At 40.3% G+C, this 19,611-nt stretch overlaps 1 protein-coding gene across 2 annotated transcripts in view; it reads right to left on the bottom strand.

Annotated features, from left to right (window-relative positions):
• Positions 1-3,549: 3,549 nt before the first annotated feature.
• The window catches only part of LOC105931242 (hexokinase-1), a 28,716-nt gene continuing 12,654 nt past the window's right edge, over positions 3,550-19,611 (bottom strand). Inside the window, exons 7-19 of one of the 2 annotated variants that reach the window (XM_021320190.2) lie at positions 19,289-19,472; positions 19,023-19,178; positions 17,726-17,959; positions 17,185-17,489; positions 16,566-16,714; positions 16,193-16,312; positions 15,541-15,636; positions 12,561-12,572; positions 11,399-11,498; positions 11,070-11,253; positions 10,745-10,900; positions 6,767-7,000; positions 3,550-4,705 (exon numbers count right to left, since the gene is read on the bottom strand). In XM_021320190.2, the coding sequence (XP_021175865.2) occupies positions 4,555-4,705; positions 6,767-7,000; positions 10,745-10,900; positions 11,070-11,253; positions 11,399-11,498; positions 12,561-12,572; positions 15,541-15,636; positions 16,193-16,312; positions 16,566-16,714; positions 17,185-17,489; positions 17,726-17,959; positions 19,023-19,178; positions 19,289-19,472 (2,081 nt within the window). In that variant the 3' untranslated portion in view covers positions 3,550-4,554. The remainder of the gene's footprint in view (positions 4,706-6,766; positions 7,001-10,744; positions 10,901-11,069; positions 11,254-11,398; positions 11,499-12,560; positions 12,573-15,540; positions 15,637-16,192; positions 16,313-16,565; positions 16,715-17,184; positions 17,490-17,725; positions 17,960-19,022; positions 19,179-19,288; positions 19,473-19,611) is intronic. The other variant, XM_012869837.3, reaches the window with a different exon arrangement.

Below are 19,611 nucleotides of genomic sequence, written 5' to 3'. Positions count from 1 at the left end.
GACGAGCGGAACGCGTGGGTTTCCGTTCTGTCTGAGAAAGAAGAATCCGAATCAGCTTTCATCGGCAAGTTTGTGCACAATTACAAAAGGAATTTGACTTCAGTCCCTTTTTGCTCTCAGCGAAGACGTTTTATTTATAAATATCTAAATAGAAAATGAAAAATGATTGCATATATTGGTGTTACAACAAGACAGAAATACATGGTGGGTTTGGTGCAGATATGCATGGTATTGATCTGGGCACCCTGATAAAGCTTATATTGCAATTTATGCATTTGCAGTGTATTAAGGTTTAAATGCAAAAAAAAAAAAAAAAAAAAAAAAAGATGGATCAAAACCAGAAGTGAGCTGTTGCTGACATTTGCAGCCTGGCTTCTGTTTGCAGGTCCTAAACCTCAGCGGGCACATAGAGGTTGAAAGGGTGGGTTTCTGTTTGAGAGGCCATCCAAATAGAAGATTGTCCTCTATAAAGCCGGATTTAGTCCTGGTAAATTCTACACAGCCTGCAATCTGAATGGTCTGGGGGGGGGGGGACAGAGAAGCAAAAATCATTTCATCTGCTGCTAAAGGATAATTATTGTTTAGAATGTTCTAAAATGTTGATGTGGTGCTCTGTATTGCATAACGAGTATAACAAGCCGATAATAGCTGGTTAGTTCAGCTATATGCTTGGGTATTCCTGCTTTCAGTCGACTGCTTAACCAAATTTCAAACAGCGTTACCTTGAGGTGTCTCTTAGTTTCCACACCCTGAGTATTTTTGTGTCTGGTAATGTTTTCAAACTGTCAAATTTGTGGAAGTGGAACCATGTAGGATCCTTCCTTTAGTTGAAAGTCATTTTCCTGCAACTTGAGGAGGTATTCAAGTTCCAAGACACGTGATGGCTCAATTACATTTGGAGACCCCTGATCAGTAGGCACACGAGACAGTGGAGCATTTATGAGTCCTTGAAACTTTTAAGATCCTCGGTATACCTCAATACCTGAAACCAGGTCATGCATACTTCTAAATTTGCTTGGTAATTTATGCTTAGAAAGTATAAAGATACTATGTCAAATGTAAGACAACAAAGCAGCCATGAGTGTGCTCTTGTGATAAGATGTTTTAGGCATATCCTATGCTTTTCTGCTGTTCTACTTCTTATTTTGAAGAACTAAAAATGTAATGCAGATTGACATGCACCAAGCTATATGAAATACTGCTTGTTGTGAAGGTAAAATATATTAACTGCAGAAATACCTACTGTAATATTTCAGAGGACTTCCCAACTAGACAATATAGGGGCTATTGTACTATTAAAAAACAACTTTTTTACATTTATGAGTGCGTTTGCAAGTGCAGCTTCAACCACTTTGATTTCCACTGTGGCACTGGAAATCTGACTTTAATGGCTAGAAATCCAAAACCTTTTTTCCTTCCCCCTACACCACAGAAACAATTGGGAGGCCCTACGGCTTTGAAACATGGGGTTAGGAGCCAAGGGTGACAGGCATGTGATGAATGGGATTCAAGCTTTGAAACATGAAGGAGAATCCATGAGTATGCCCTGTGTGCAAGATGGGCACCCTGACCAGGGTTCAACATCCTGCCCTAACCAGACCTTTAACCTAAACATTAACTTGGGGATCATGGCAAGTTTTCACACTTTTTAATTCAATCATTTTAAATCATCTGGGGAATACTTTCAGGTTCTTGTAGGGTTGTTACCTATCTTGTATTCGATCAGCCAAATTATTTTGTGGCGATGTTAAGAAAGACTTTCAGTAAATGTATTTACTGACAAAAAAAAGTTAAAGATCAACATGAGCACCTAGAGAGAAATGGTTTGATCTGCAAATGGCTGACACGTCTACAACAAGGAACTGAGCATTCTGGGCCTTTCACAAAGAACGCGGCTTGTGCTGGCTGCAGTGGAATTATCATCAAAGTAATAATGTAACAAAGAATTGCCAAAGAGTTAGTCAGTAAGTGAATAAAGTACATCAGAGAGTGAGAATGCCCCCTATCTGTTTAAAAAAACAGAATCAGAAACTTTATTGGACTTTACAGGACCAAGATTTTGTCACATCTCCAGGTCCTGGAGAGATGGGAGGTTGCAGCCAGTCACCCTCTCTGCTGAGTGGACGATCTGCTGCAGTTTGGCCCCGACCCCGGCTGTGGCTGCAGCAAACCAGACTGTGATAGAAAATGTGAGAATAGATGCAATGATGGTAGCATAGATGTTGACCCTCATCTTTGCTGAAAAGTGAAACTTCTTCAGCTGCGTAGGAAGTGAATCCTCTGTTGTCTTTTAAAATCTGGTTGTATAGTATCTGGTTCGTCGACCATCTAGTCGCAGATTTAAAAAGAAAAACAACACTCAGAAATCATTGGAGTCCCACGGTCCATTTTGGGGCCTGTTCTTCTCTCACTCTACATGAACGACCTTCCAGATGCATGTAAAAACACCCACGTACAATTATATGCAGATGACGAAGTAATATACGCTCTGGCCAAAACCATATTCTTACATCTGAAATGGCCCAGGTCAAAAACTGGCTTTCTCCTATTAAACATTAAAAAGACTGTACAAAACAGCAAAGCAACAAATTCACATGTATTTTTGAGAGGGAAGGAACTCCAACTGGTCCACGAGTTCATGTACATTCAAAAGTCCTGTTAAGAAAATATCTAAAAGCATTAAATTATGCCTACAAAATTTCAGATATGTTCGGTCATCAATGACACTTAGGCAGCTAGGATGTTTTTGCATGCTATGGTGTTTTCACATATTGAGTATTGTTTTACAAACTGGTCTCTCACAAATGAAACCACAAATAGAAATATTATACAACATTAAAATATTTGCCAGAAAACCAATTTCTTACCACCATTGTTTAATTTTAGAAGATTACAATCTTCTTAACTTTGGCAATTTTAAATCCTTTAAATTTGCTTCATATACAAAATAATCCATGGATTTGCCCTATCACCATTAAGAGAATTTATAAAACTGAAATCTACTTCAAGCAGAGCCATTAGGTCTGTGGTAAGAGGAAATTGCAAAGTACCTGATAGACGTCCACCTTTGGGCAGAATGTAAAGGGCTGTAATATCTGGAATAGTATTCTATTTACTAGAAGAGAATATACATTTACCATCTTTAAGTTTCAAATAAAAAACTGGCTTTGATATTTCAGCTTTTGATTAGTGGATGTACATATGTAAGACTTTGTATGTTATACAAAAAGTACGCACTTTGAGACTTGTTGTCTTCTTTTATCGTTTACTAAATGCTTTAACTTTTAATATTTGTTGACCTTATACACCTGGTCGAGGGGCAGCCGTCGAGAATTAGGTTTGTAGCTAATACTGACACATTTGCAGAAATGTTCATTACTGTGTACTGTCCCTTTTGAATAAAAAGCAAATGCTAAATCATGCAGCAACACCTTGACTGAAACTTCCAGAGAACAATACCTTCACATTTTCAACTGGCACGTTCACTAGTGTTAGATTTCTACCCTTGTCTCACTAGTCGCCGTTTAATTCTTTAAGAAAAAGACGAGATTTACTCCACAAGAGAATATAATTTAATGAGCTGTATGTAGATGTGTTGGTCACAAATCTCTAAATGCAGTAAAAATAATCAAAATGGTTCAGTTCTGTAGATGTAAGGCATGCAACCTCCACAGAGCTTTTGAACATTGAACGCTACATGTCATCACAGTAGGACACACAGACACTCAGCCACAAGTACACACAAAAGCGCTCTTAAATTCTCTCCTGTTAGGACCCAATAAAACATTTATTCTGTGCACACATAATGAATAGAATTCTGATTCATCACAACAGCAAAAGTAAAGAACAAATCTCAATAATATACTCTAACACTTCTGTTTTCTACCTTGTCCACCCTTGAGGAATAAATGATGAGGTTCAGCAGGAATAATTAAATATAAGCGACAATGACAGTTACACAAACAGGTTAGTAGCCTAAGCACATGGTGTGCACATGTTGCACATAGAATTACGATGATCAGAACAGCCGTGACTCTTGCGTTTGACCCTAATTTAGCCAGTCCTTTGTAAAGCTGTTGGTTAAAGCTGTTAAAAAGAAGTTTCATCACTCACCCGGAATCATGTTTTGGATTTGTAAATTGCACGAAATGCTGCTGTCGAAGCTCTTCTATAAAAAGTGCAAACATTAGCTTGTGTATGGTGCACAATCCACAGAATCTTGGATCCAAAGTGGCTGTATAAACAGTTAAATATTTGCTTCCATAAAAAAATAAAGTTAGCGACAGAAATATTGCACACCTAAGGAGTTTTAGAGTTATAGCGTCGATAAACTATTGAGGAAAATGTACAAACGGCGAAACAATACAGCCTCTGGCGTTATAAACATCTGCATCTTTAGGCTTAGAGCTATCCATGGAGCGCGTCTCTGGCTGCAGGCGGGGCAGAGGGGGAGTCACGGCTGCCGAGGGGAGATGGAGTCAGGCTGTGCGTGTGAGAAGAGATCAGGGTGGCGGAGCAGCAGGTGGCTGCGGTGGACAAACAGGACAGAGCTCCTCAGTGTTGCTGGGCATCCAGCTCCCTCTGGCGGCAGCCCACAGCAGTGATGAGAGCGGCCCCCTTGCCACTGCCGTCCTCAGACAGCAGGAAGGTAACATCACATTTAGGGGCAAGTTCCTTTACTGTCTGGTGGAAGATCCGGGAGAAGCTGAGGGAAGAAAGCGTCAGAATGAGGTCATAATTTGAGACTTTAAAGCAACGCTGTCCAATGTAAGCATGGGAAATAGCTAGTATCTAAGAGACTCATTGTTTTCTGGTTAACACAACAACTATGGACTGTAGTTAAAACTCTAATTTTCCAGTCTAATGTAGGCTTTGCATTACTAACTCTTAAAATGTACCCATTTGTACCACCTATTAAATATCACAACTAAGATCTTCACATTTATTGTGCAAAACGTGGTCATCTGTATTAGTGAATACTTTTGGAATCACTTTCCAATATGCCCAGAACAGCTCAGGCTCAGTCAGATTTGACGGAGGGTGTTTGTGAACAGCGGATTTTGCTGCACATTCCAAATTAGATGTACGTCTAGACTTTACGTCATGCTGACACATATTGATGCTTTGATCGAAACCATTCAATTGCAGCTCTGGATGGATATTTTTAGTTGTCCTGGTGCAAGGTGACCCTCCATCCCAGTCTCACGTCTGTCTGCTCTAACAGGTTTTCTTCCAGGATTATATTTAACTCCATCCATCTTCCCATCACCTCTGACAAGTTTCCCCATCCCTGCTGAAGGAAAAAGCCACCCCCCACAGCAAGATGCTGCAAGGTGGACGATGGAATGGAGTGCTCAGGTCAGAAATCAAAGTTTTTGTATCATCTGACCAGAACAGTGAAAACAGTACCATCTTTCTTCTATGGGATGCAGGTAAATAGTCGGCCAGTCAGTAGATTCTCCCACCTGAACTGGGGATCTCATCATCTCCTCCAGAGTAAAACAGGCCTCTTGGTTGAACCTCTTATTAAATTCTGCTTAGGTGTGAGTGTGTGTGTCAATGGATGTTTGTCCTGTTTGTCTCTGTGTTGCCCTGCTATAGACTGGTGACCTGTCCAGGGTGAACCCCACCTCTCACCCATTGACAGCTGGAGATAGGCACCAGCACCCCTCGAGACTCCAACAGAGATAGACGTGTTACGAGATGGATGGATGGATGGATATATACAGGACTGTCTCAGAAAATTAGAATATTGTGATAAAGTTCTTTATTTTCTGTAATGCAATTAAAAAACATGAAATGTCATACATTCTGGATTCATTACAAATCAACTGAAATATCGCAAGCCTTTTATTGTTTTAATATCGCTGATTATGGCGTACAGCTGAAGAAAATTAAAAAATCCTATCTCAAAATATTAGAATATTTCCTCAGACCAAGTAAAAGAAAAAAATTCTAACAGCAAAACAAAATCAAACATTTGAAAATGTCCATTAATGCACTCAGTACTTGGTTGGGAATCCTTTTGCACAGATTACTGCATCAATGCGGCGTGGCATGGAGGCAATCAGCCTGTGGCATTGCTAAGGTGTTATGGATGCCCAGGATGCTTCAATAGCGGCCTTTAGCTCATTTGCATTGTTGGCTCTGGTGTCTTTCAGCTTCTTCTTCACAATAGCCCACAAATTCTCTATGGGGTTCAGGTCAGGGGAATTGGCAGGCCAATCAAGGACAGTAATGCCATGGTCAGTACACCAGTTACTGGGAGAATCTGATGTCGTCTCTTAACCACTACCATACTTGTGATTTAGTTTACTGAACCAAGCTGAGTGTTTTTCAAGGCTCAGGAAACCCTGCAGTGTTTCCAGTTAATTAGACGATTCAAGTGATTAGTTGAATAGCCTACTAGTATACTTTTTCACAATATTCTAATATTTTGAGATAGGATATTTGGGGTTTCTTAAGCTGTAAGCCATAATCAGCGATATTAAAATAATAAAAGGCTTGCGATATTTCAGTTGATTTGTAATGAATCCAGAATGTATGACATCTCATGTTTTTTAATTGCATTACAGAAAATAAAGAACTTTATCACAATATTCTAATTTTCTGAGACAGTCCTGGATATATATACATATATACACATAAGAAAAGATGTGATCTAATGCTAACTGAGGTTCGTATTGTTTGGCATTGTGCTGGTCCATCGTCTAGATCCTGATCAGTACAAACCTCCCTCCGAGTGTAATTGTGATCTGGGTCTTACTGGGGGTGCAGCTTGTAGAGCGTGCCGTCCACACCCACGGTGATGTCCAAGTGGTCCAGTCCTCTATTCTCACGGATCTTATCCACCACAGCGGCCATCCCGGCTCCGCAGATCTGAGCGGCACGGCGGGACACCGTTCCGCACACCTCCTTAACAATAATACTGTCGTCACAGGTGCTGTCGAGTCCCAGCTGCTGCAGGATCGCCCTGACCTGCAGCAGAGCCAGGCGGTCGCTGCGGAGAAGAAAGGAGCGCAGTGAGGGAGAGAGTCATAGGTCAGCAGTAGAGTCACCGGATACGTCTCAGCTGTTCCCAGAGGTTAAGGTAACCGTACACCACAGCGTCTCCTTTCTTTCATCATCATGTATGTTGTTTTACTGAATGCTGCTTTTCAGACAGCACTGCTGCTCAGGCTTAGGCTTTCATACAAAGGTTCCGTATTCTGGGGTTTTATCTGCAGACAGCATGTAGATATTGTGTATTGCATTAGTAGTTAACCCTTAATACGTATCACTAGGCTGTACTGTAACCCAGAGAGAGATTGAGCAAGCGCTGTTTAAAAGAGCTGTTTAAGTCACATATTGTGGATTTTCAAAAAAAAAAAAAAAAAAAAAAAAAAAAGAGACCAGATTAAAACTAGGGTTTTTCTACAGAAATGAATCCTGTTTTATTTAATGTGAAAAACAACGTGTTGCAGGCAGCTTTTCGCCGCTCATTGTTCGTGGCGACATGAACGTGTTGGAGGCCGTTTACCATGCAGCAATGATATTCATCGCAGGATGTAAAACTCTTAGTCACCATTGCCCTTTAAACTCTTTGGTTAACTGGTCTTCGCTGGCCACACACACTGTTGCATTGCTCTAGTTTTAGTTTTATTTCCTCAACCAGTAATCGACTTCCTACCACTGTGCCTAACCTTTTATATGTGAACAGGACATCTGCACCCTTCGCCAGCAGGCTTTTATGGCATTCTGTGTTCCTTCAGTACGTGCAGACCTTGTGAAAAGGCCTTTTATTGCAACAATGCCCCTACTGTAAACAAACTAGAACAGAACCAGCAGCTTTCCAGCTTAACAGAACTGAAGGGTTTTAAACATACTGTATTTTAAAGACATCCGTGGGTAGCTGCTCATGCTATTGTGGATGTTTTTATTGCTACTACTGTCTTATTTTATTTTCAGATGTTTTACTCAGTTATGAATTAGAGTGACTATAGTTTGTTTTAAAATATTATTTTGAATGTTAATTTAAAACAGGTCACTCTTGCAAATGAGACCTTGTCAAGTTTATTTATAAAGCCCATATCATATGACAATCATAGATTCAATGGGCTAGGAAAAACATAAAAATAAAAGCAATCAATACACAGAAAAGAAATAAAAACAAAAATCTAATGCATAGAGAGAAAGAAGGAACATGCACAAATAACATCCCATAAAATCAGAAAAATAATATAATAAAAAACAGAAGGGAAGAGGATTTCCAAAGCTAAAAACTTAAGCCTAACTAATGGCTTGAAAAAATAAATATGTCTTCAGTTTGCTTTTAAAACAGGACACTTTAAACTAAACTGAAGGGGGTTCCAAAGAACAGGACCAAAATGACTAGAGGAGCCCAAAGCTGGTCTAGAGTTGGTTCTAGGTGTGACCAGAAGATGTTTACTAGAAGACCTTAATGGCCTGTCTGGTGTGTAATCAATACGCATCTCAGACATGTAAGAAGGGTCCGGGCCGTTTACAGCTTTGAAACTCATTAAAAGTATTTTAAAATCAGTTATCTGTTTAACTGGTTACCAGTGAAGAGAATTTAAAACAAAAGTTTTAGTTGGAAACCAAAGCTGCAGCACTTTGGTTCGGCTGAAGTTGACTGAGGGCTTGTGTTGATGTTAAAGCTATGAATACATTTTCCTAAGTCGGGTTGTGACGAGAGGAATCTGATTTTGGAAATTATTCTCAGGTGATAGTTGGTAGATTGTGTTTTATCATGTATGTGTTTTTGAAAATTCAAGTTACAGTTTAAGGTCACAGCACGGCTCTTAACGTGCTCATGTGGTTTAACCGGTAAAGAGGTCAAAAGAGGGTAAGTGAGGTTTTTCTGACTGTCAGCAGCCACAATAACCATCTTGGTTTAGTCCTCATTCAGCTTTAGGAAATTCCTGGACAATCAGTGTGACATTCAAGAAGGTTTTTACCAGGCTCATGTCATCAGATGATATGAATATGTACAGCTGTGTAACATCAGCATATAAACGATGAGAGATACAGTGGTGTCTAATGATGGAGCCAAGGAGAGTCGTATATACATTAAACAAGGGAGGACCAAGAATGGATCCTTGTGGAATGCCATAATCCACGTTTATCCTATCAGATTCAAAGTTGCTGATAGAAACAGAAAACTTTCTACCATTTAAGAACAAGACCTTTTAGACATATGATGTTCAAGACATTTAAGGAGTATAGCATGGTCAACTGTGTCAAACGGTCAAGAATAACTATAGCAGAGATCTTATGTTGGTTAAAACTAATTATGAAATTATTAACTCTAACCAGAGCTGTATCTGTACTATGACTGGCTCTAAACTCAAACTGGAACCTACCAAACCAACGGTTTCAGATAAAATATGCATAGTCGATGAGACACCACTTCCTCAAGTAGATTACCTGGAAATTGTACGCTGGAAATAGTTATCCAAGGAAAGTGGGTCTAGTGTATTCTTTTTTTAAATGGTATTAAACTTGCATGTTTAAGAGTGCAAGAAAACATTTCAAAGGCTAGAGAAGCATTGACAATGTTGGTCACATCATCCACCAAACAGCCAAGGACATTTTTAAACAGCTGGGAGGGTATGGGGTCTAAGACACCTGTTGCAGAGCTGAATTGGGTTATGATTTCTATTAATTGTCTATTTATTGGAAAGAAATGGGATAGTGTGAACAGCACTATTACTAATTGTACATGTCTTTGATGCAAAGTGAGAAGCGAAATCATTGCATTTCTCAACAGAATGAAACTCAGTTGGAGTAGGAGTCATGGGATCAATAAACCTGTCTATAGTGTTAAACAAGACTTTGCTATTGTCAGCCTTAACGTCAATGATTTGAGAGAATGAGGTTTCATGGCCATTTTTGGCTCTTTGTGGTACTCAGTTTGTAATCTTTTGTAGATTGCAAAGTCTGAAGATAATTTGGTCTTGCACCACCTCCCTTCTGCTAGGCGACATGATCTTTTAAGTGTTCTTTCTCCTTCCATATTTCTCCATGGTGATTTTGCCATACGAGTAATTATTTTAGTCCAAGAGGCGCAATATCGTCTAAAACTCTAGCCATGAGGGAATTATATCCGTTAACTAGAACGTCACACGAGGGCACAGAATAATTAGGAAAGGAATTGGAAGCAGAAGGAGTCAAAATAATATGACTGATCAATTGATCCTTGTGTCTCAGTGAGATTTACCTGTGTAAATAAAGGTTAAACAGAAAAAAAAACTTTAAAAAGGGAGTGATCTGGTTTGATGTCCCCTGAAGCCAAATTCAGATGGTTGAATGTAAATATGTATAATTTAAATAAATTAACAACGTTTTTGTGTTCCTTCAAAAAACAGACCATTTACCGCTGGGACTGGTTCTGTATAAACTTGTGTTGTTTAAGTTTTTAAACTTGAAGTTATTAAGTGATAAAGAATTAAATGTTGTAATTTAATGTTTAAAGGAAACCATGAGTCTAACAAATAGCTCAAATCCCTGAAATAAATGACAGAAGGTAGCTGGGAACACAGATGCTGCTGACTAACAGGAAACGGGTCTTAGTTTCACCCAGAGGAATCTCTCAACATGTTTACGATAAAAGCAAACTGCTAGTTGTTCAACGCAATAAAATGTGTTTTTAGAACAATTTAAAGACTTACTTCACTTTTTACTTAGAATCTGATGAGACAAACAGGATCAATGAATTAACAGGAAGTGTGAAGGATTCACTCACCTCTCTATTTGTGACAGGAATTTGGTCTCAAAGATGCCCCGGGTCTTGAGCGTCTCTGAGATTTGTCCCCGGAAGAGGAAACCACGCTTCGTCAGATCAATCAGAATCTGCCGCACAATTTCTCCCAGATACATTCCACTGCACATCTTCTCATATCTAACGAGCAGAAGGTGATTTTAGTTACCAGTGTGACAGTATCAGATTTTCTTGGTCATGACCAGAAATCAGAGCAAGTTTTTAAACTGGGAGTTTGAAAATTGACCTGAAACTCCCATAAAAAGTGATCTATTTTTAACTTGACATAGTTAGTATGTGGCATCCCGACCTCTGTTTGCCTTCGTTGAGGGAGTTTTCATCCACAGCCTGATCATATTTTGTCCTGATGTCGTCCAGACAGCCGTTATCTCCAAATGCCCCCCACTCCATATTGACACACATCCGGCCCTGAGTTCCTTCCACTGTCTCGATGTTCTTCATCTCTTCCATGTAGCAGGCGTTACTTCCTGTGCCTGGAAGCACACGTAGCAACTTTAGAATAATGCTACCTAACTATACAGTTTTGCTTTACGATCGATCGCTCAATGATCTTTTCTCAAGACATTTTTTAGACACTATTTGGAAACAACAAAAGCAAAGAGGAAACATCTCACTCACCTGCAATCAGCCCGACTTCACAAGTTGGCTCCTCGTATGCACAGGTCATCATCGTTCCCACTGTGTCATTCACTATGGCAACCACATCCAGCTCAAATTCCTACAGTATAAGCAGACTGGGTGAAAGAGCGGAACACAGCTAAACGTGGTCGTGTAGCACTACAATGTCAGCTGAAGCCTGAAGTTTACCCACACCCATGCTGAATACACAACTATTTTACTCTAATGCTTTTTTTCTTTAGTCAGTTGCAATAACACTTATTTTAGGAACATAAAGTAATGGAATAACAATTAAAATGATTATTTCTGTATCACCCGAGATAGCTTACGAGTTGGATTTGTCAGAATAATTGTTTAAAGTGTTTAAAGGTAGATGTTGAAATAAATAGGTCTACCTCTAGTTGACAGTTGGACTCTTGGAAGCTTTTGAATATAATTGTGTTTTAAAGATTTTACTTAACAGACTTAGAACCCAGTAATCATCTGAGCTGGACGTTCTGACAGGTTGTAGCTGATTTAACATGCAATAACCTGAGAGTCCATGAATTAAGCCTGAGTGAATGTAGTAAATGCAAACTTCTGACTTCATATATGCTGTCACTGTGATCATAAAACCTTACATGTCAGCTGCCATGCACTTTGTTAAAACCCAATAAACCAATTAATAGATGAAACATCAAGGATTTTATTCTGGAATGATCATATTAGCACATTACTAAACTTGTATCCCAACCTTCCTATGAAGAATGTCGTGGTGTTTCCACCTCTACAGAGCACCAGATTTATATTGTTACTCAAAAACCAATCCTCATTAGGCCGTTCTTTTTTTCTCTTCTCATTGTTACATTTGTCCACACTATACGAAAGCAGTGTTAGGCTGCATTTTTAATAGAACAACGCTAAATGGGAATGTGTTGACAAGAGAATTAATATGAGAGCTGATTACTTGTTGATGCCACACTGAGAGCAACGCATGTTATTCACATTTTGAGACAAGCTGACAGTAAATAACGCAAGCTTTTCCTGGGAGCTGCCGCATCCAGAAGCTCTGCCGCCACCAGACGTCAATACATGCTTTTACAAGCATCACCACACACCGCTTCAGTCCAGTCCTGCACTGCTTTACCTGTCCGACAGGGATTTACTCTCAGTTTATACTTACTGGTTCTTCAATCTAAAGAGAGTGAGATCAGTTTAGAAAACTCTTCACTGGTAACGCATACATCCCTGTGCAAGCCCCCACCCCATAAATAGATGGAGATAAATTTCCTGGCGCTGCAGCTGTATGTATTAAGATTTAAAATCATGTCAAATGAAACTTTTTTTAATACTTTACATTTTTAAGTTGGTTGGGTTTTATGGAAGCTTCTAATATGGAAGTTCTGTTTTTCTGGGGTATAAATATGAGGTAACTCAGAGGGCCAGTTGTCTTAGCCAATGGCCAGTGGGCTGGAGGAGGAGCTCTAATGGTCATGCCACCACCAGCGTGGTGGTGTTTTGATGTTAAAGCTATCCACATGCCACATGGTTGGATAAACATTCCTGGTGGGTTTTGGGGTGAAACAAAGGAGGAATATGTGCCCACATATCACCCTGTGCCCACTGCCCACTACGTTTGGTGAAGGATCTGTAATGCTGTGGGCCTGTTTCTCTTCCAAAGGATCTTGGAGCCTTGTTAGAGTACATGTGATCTTCAAGTCTGAATAAATCCATTGGTAAACTTAAAATGACCAAATCAACACAAAAATGGTTCACATTTTCAGACAAAAGTCAATTTCCTTTCAAGGCCAACCCTGTCCAAAGACCTGCAGCTGAGCACAGAGTTTATGCCACTGCTTTTGGTCAATAAAAATATTCTCTGTAAATTGGGTACTCTGTGTAAATTAGTGGAAAAATCTGCAATTCATTTATGTTATCATATTTTGTTTTAAAGAAGCTAGAGTTTTTTTTTTGTCTTTTTTAGGTAGAAGTCAACTGCTGCCTCAAAGCAATAAAACCAGGAAGCACTATAGCTACAGTAGGTCCAGTGTAGCCTATGACTCTGTGAAACAGCAGGAATACATTTAACATCAGCCTTTCTTACAAAACAATACAGTCAATTATAGCAATGAAACATGACCTTCTGGTTTTTCCATGATAATCAGACTCTGTAGTAAGTAAGGTTAACAAAAATCTTTTTCTGGGTTTTTATAGCGCTAGTGGCTCATTTTTACAAAGTAGGCTGACAGGAAGGGGGGTTTGAGAGAGGGGGGAAGACATGTGGCAAAGGGCCTCAGGCCAGAATCGAACTCGGGTCAGCCGCGTGGACGACTGAAGGCCTCCGTATGTGGGTGGTGCTCATTACCCCTGCACCATCGGAGCATGCCCCACGCACACACATGCTTAATTCCTAATGGACACCTCTGTCATATACCTAACCCCTAGCCCTGAAAAAGGTCCTTACTGTATATCAAAGTCCTCACTTACAAGTAAAATGCACAAAAAAATGTTCTCACTCAGCTCCAAGTACAAGTATAAACACAGCCATGTTAGGGGGAGTGGTGGCCTAGTGGTTAGAGCAGCGCGCTTGTACTCTGAGAAGGTTGCAAGTACCCAGTGCGATCCCCACAGCCTGCACTCTGGGTCCCTGAGCAAGACCCTTAACCCCCGATTGCTCCCCAGGCGCCACACAGTGGCAGCCCACTGCTCCCCAATGGGATGGGTTAAGATGCAGAAGTGAATTTCTCCATTGTGAGATCAATAAAGTTCTATTATTATTATTTAAAATGCAAAACGAAGACAGCACCCACTTTTACTTCCATTCCTTTTCAACCCTTTTTATGGCCTTACCCTGACCCTAAACGTAACCTTTACCTAACCTATATCTAACCCTAACACCTTAGTCCTAAACCTAACATCTAGCCCAGAGAAAAGTGAGGACCAAAAAAAGTTCTCACCTTACATGAAAGTCCTCACTTTGATAGTTAAAATGAGCAAAAAGTGTACAAGAACACACACACAGTAAATAAATGATGTAAAACAATCTGAAATCATCAAATTTATTACTCTAGATCGTAGTTTTGATTTCTGTGTCGACCAGTTTTATTTAGAAATTGAAACAGTGGGCGAATCATTTTGCCAAAGGGACAAATTGGTCCAAATTTGGTAATAAACTGTAATATTTTGTTATTTTCTTCAGACAATGAAACTGCAAACTGAAAGGTGACTCTATATTCAATATATGTAAAAATATGTTGTCATATTTCACATTACATTTAGTCTAATATTGTCAGTTCAAGTCGTGGTCCTGAAGTACATAAATTTGGTCTTAACAAAACAAGCCCATCCCATAAACGTTATGTTTGAGTCTCTGTCGTGTTAAAACTCCGTTTAGGAGTCCAAGATGCGCTCAGCTGAGTCTCATGTGTGCTTTCTAACATAACTACCTCAAAAGAACAACCCCAGTTAAAGCTTGTTTAAAGATGGGTAGCTGTGTGTGTCTAGAATAACGCTCATTTCTATGTGATTTTATTTTGTTACACAGATTTTATGTGGGGCTCCAGGAGACCCTTGAACCCCCAGGTATGACTTAAACCCGTAAACGTGTGAAGTGATCTGAGGTTATTCATTTATTGTGCTTATTTCTCAGTTTCTTGTCTGATGCTGTAGATTTTCTCCACCACAGTTCCTGTGTGAGGAGCTGATTGAAACTAATAAACCGAACCAAGTCATTCATAACTGAATAAGTTGGACAATATATCACTGGATATGAATTGACCCCATCTGTCTCATAAAGTAGTTCGAGATAATGTTGGCTGAAGTGAATTGATATCACAAAAATAAACAGAATTGAATGAAGTTGCATTTTTTGGGAGATAAGACCAACCATTGTTTTATAACATGAAATTTACAGAAACCTTTAGCTTATTCGAAGATTAAATTGTGATGGCTGAGACGGAAATGTGAACATGCAACACTGCCAACACTCAACCATTCAGAAATATTCAGTCCACCTCAACCTTTTAAAGTAGTCCTAAGCTCCTGAGCAATGCTCTTCATTTTCTCTGAGGTTTTTCTGTACACATCGCTGCTTTTTCACAGTTTCAAACCAACACATTTCCAACCAAGTCATCTTGTTTCAGGTTTGCTTTGTTTAGGATTACCTCTTTTCTTTTGATTGCGTCTCGGAGAAGCTCCACTACATCTTCCCCCTCACAGTCTGTTGCCTTGAAGCCTTTAGTCCAGGTTACCAGGATACCCTGTGGAACACACAACACTGACTGGGAAACGTCTCTGATAATAAATTCAGAGAGCACTGGGCTACACCAGGGACAAAACTCAATCACAACTATGTCCTGGGCATGACTGAGGTACAGCAGAATTGTAACAGTAATACTAGAAATGAATGCTTTCCGTGCAACTCAAAAGAATACAGGCAAACAAGTCTGTTTACCTAAATTTAGTCTATATATACATAACAAACGCGTCAGAAAAGCTCAAAATAAACACAGATGTTTAAATGGATTAGAGAAAAGTCTTAATTCCTTGATTTTGGGCAAATAATTGATGTTTACATTAGCAAGTTTAGGATTTTTTTTTTTTGGTTTGCATAGAACCTTATGGCTTTATCACATCCTGCGACCGTCTGACCGAATAACCTGGCGTGAATGTGCATAAACTTTGACTACCTCTTTAGTCAGCTTGTGTCATTAACTCAGCCTACAGGGCTGGTAGTTCTTCAGATGTGCTTTTCTTCCAGCCTGACTGATAGAAACATCTAACTGTGCGTTAAAGATGGAGTAGTGTAGGGCATACCGCATCCAGGCTGGTCTGGTGACAGGGGAAGGAGAAGGTGAAACCCAGCGGCAGCCGAGCGCTTTTCATTCCCATGTAGTCCAGGAAGTCAGAGATGCAGTGCACAATGTGGTCAAAAAGCTGGAGAGAGACACCAATTTCACATGAACTCTGGATATAAGGGCAGAAACTTTCTATAATAATGCTTTCTTTTCACTTTGAAGTACATGCATTGTCCTGTTGTATTTTATTGTTATTATTATTTTAAAGATGTGACAAAGGTCTGGAAAGAAATCTGTACAAGAAACTTTTAAACCAAGCACATAGAAAACCTCTTGAAAGGAAGTTCTTCCTAACACTGATGTAATTCTGGGGAGTGAAATCTTAACTTTACCTCCTCTCCTGTGCCCTGCATGACTTCTATGGGAATGGCATAGATTTTGTTATGCATTTCTACTGTTCGCCTCTTCCCACTGCGAATCTTGACCAGAAGTACACGGAAGTTGGTTCCTCCGAGGTCCAGAGCAAGGAAATCTCCATTTTCTAAAACAACAAAGCAGGCAATTGTTATTATGAAGAACCAGCAGAATCTGGCCGCCACAGACACAGTTTCTTCCCCCAGGCTGACTCTGATGAACATAATGGACACCTCACAGCCTGAGTAGTTAGCTACTCTGCTGTGAAACTACATCGGTATATTGCACTTTGACAATTTCCCTTTACTTTTTCTTTACATCAAGAAAGAAAAAAACATGCATACTGTTTATATGTTCATACAAAATGTTTCTGGGTTTTCATCCGGAAACAACAATAACTACAAGTCTTGCTATGTTTGCTGCTGTTTGTTTTTCTACAACAGGTTGAGCTGTTTTTCATTGTATAAAATGTGAGACTTTACTTTAATGACACCACCAAGCTACAGCTCCCCACCCAACTAAAGAGCAACTCTGTTTATAGAATAGGTTGAAACTGGATCCGTTCCTACAGCCCAGCCTGTGTTGCCTTTCAGTCACCTGTTCCATCCGGTGTACTTCGGACAAATGTTGGCAGCATTTTGACTGTAGCTTCCTTGTGGCTTTCCTTCTTCAGGCCTCTTTCGATTTCCACTCTCATGCGTTTCTTCACCTCCAGCAGTTGACTTTTGCTCAGCCTGAATTCTGCCAAGGTTTCTTGGATCTGGCGCGCCTGGTCGGTTAAACGGTACGCCACTGCGGTCACCATGGCCGCACCTTTGCCACTTCCACTTTCGGACAGCAGGAAACGGACATCGGAGTCTGGAACCAAACGACGTACAGTCTTGTGCAGGCGCCGGGCGTATCTGTTGAAACACAAGGAGGTGTGAAGACATACTTCTGTGTAACAGTATGCAAGGCCATCTTTTCCCACTGCTACTTTGTTGTTCAAGGCAGTCTACATTCATTCTAGGTATTCAAGTCTTTAAAGAAGAAGACAACTAGAAGCGTTGAGAGGCATCACATATTTCCTTTGTTTCTATACCTGCATGAGGCTCTGTTGCTAAGTTCTCCAAGAGTTCCTGTTCTCTAATATACTCACTGAGGGTGCATTTTGTAGAGAGAACCATCGATTCCCACAGTAGTGCGAAGGCGTGCCACTCCTTTGTTGTCCTTTAGACGTGAGAGGATAGCTCCCAGACTGGCAGAAATCAGATTTGCTGAGCGGAAGGACACAATGGTGCATACATGTCTGACGGCCAGGCAGTCCTCATCTGAGGGCTCAACACCAAGTCTGGTCAGGATGTCCATACATTTCTTCAGACCTTCCTTAGTCCTGAAATGACATTTTAACCTAGGTAAATCTGAAGAGAAAGCTAGCGAACTACTTGGCTTTTCTGTTTCACACTGAACACATCCTAACCTTTTGGTTCAGATTCTTTATCCATAAATCTTTGTAACCAGAGAAGGCCCTTAACTGTAACTGTAGCAGTCTACACCAAAACGCATCCTTAATGATACAAAAGATATCTTCCACATCATAGGGAAGGCCCAACAACAGCTCTTCTTCCTCAGGAAACTGAAACGGATTGGACTTTCCACTAAGCTGCTAAAAAACTTTTACAGAGCTACAATAGAAAGCATTTTAAGTTGGAATACAACAGTGTGGTATGGGAGCTGCACAGTACAGGAAAGGAAGGATTTAGCACTGGTGGTGAGTTCAGCATAAGGGATTGTGAGATATCATCTACAAGATATCGACAGGATTTATGCTGCACAAGTCCAGAGAAGGGCCAGACTCACTGCCCCTGATCCCATCCACCTCGGCAATGCACTGTTTGACCCACCTCCATCAGGAAATGATTCAGAAACGTTACATAAAACGTTTCTGAAAAACATCTTCTTTCCAAAAGCTGTAAGGAATACGCCCCCTACTGAGAAGTTTGTGGTCTGTTAAATGTTACAATCAAACTACTGGTAATGCCTATCAGCACACTCTGATTTTTCAGGGAATGTCTGATTGCACAGTTCTGTAAATGGAGGGTTAAAGTTATTACACAGTATTTACTGTGAGGATGAGTGCATTACTGAGGGAGCCTTGAGGGATTAATTCATGCAACAACACTAATTCATATTATTCGCTAAGGGACTGCTATTGGGACTCGGAAATAAGCCTTATCAGCCCCTACAGACTATTTGCTAACTTTATGCTTCCCAGGAATAATATTGGTCATTGCAACCAACTGATTTCAGTTATTAAAAAAAACTAAACAATACCGTCTGTGTGTTATACGTAATCTGTGTACATCTTGAGTCAGGGTCTCAAAAAACAATTTCACTATGGTAACACATGGTGACAATGAAGATTCTTGATAAGAAAAGCCATTCTCTGTACTCACTTCTCTATGGCAGAGACATGCTTTGTCTCAATCTTTCCTTTGGTCAGAAGCTCAGGGGTAATCCGTCCCTCAAACAGCAGCCCCTCTTTGGCCATCTTCACCAGGATGAGTCGGACCAGCTCTCCCATGTACATTCCGCTGGCCATCTTCTCAAACCTTATCACAGGGAGAAATACCCGGACTTTTGACAAGCTACACTTTCAAACATGCTTTTTAAATGAAACCTTGATTCTGTTGTGAGGTTGACGAGATGCATGCTAACTCACAGTTGCTTTCCTGGGTTGAGGGAGCCTCTGTCAATCTCACGATCAAATTCTGTGCGAATGTCTTCCAAGGATCCGTCATCCCCGAAGGCACCCCATTCAGTGTTAATGCACATCCGGCCTTCGTCCCCTTCCACCAGATCAATGTGGCGCAGTTCCTCCATGTAGCAGGCATTTGTTCCCGTTCCTGAAAGGATGCAGAGTTTTCTGTTTCTGCATGACATCCATTCCCTGGAGCTGAGTAGAAACCCTTTTTGGTTCAAACACATCTGTCCCCATTCATTCTACTGCAAACGGCAAAGGCGTCATTTATAAAGCTTGCTTAC

Source organism: Fundulus heteroclitus, chromosome 5, assembly GCF_011125445.2.
Source record: "Fundulus heteroclitus isolate FHET01 chromosome 5, MU-UCD_Fhet_4.1, whole genome shotgun sequence".
In the NCBI taxonomy this organism is placed as follows: Eukaryota; Metazoa; Chordata; class Actinopteri; order Cyprinodontiformes; family Fundulidae; genus Fundulus; species Fundulus heteroclitus.
Note: the sequence above shows the minus strand (reverse complement) of the source record. Positions and strands in the feature narration are given on the sequence as shown.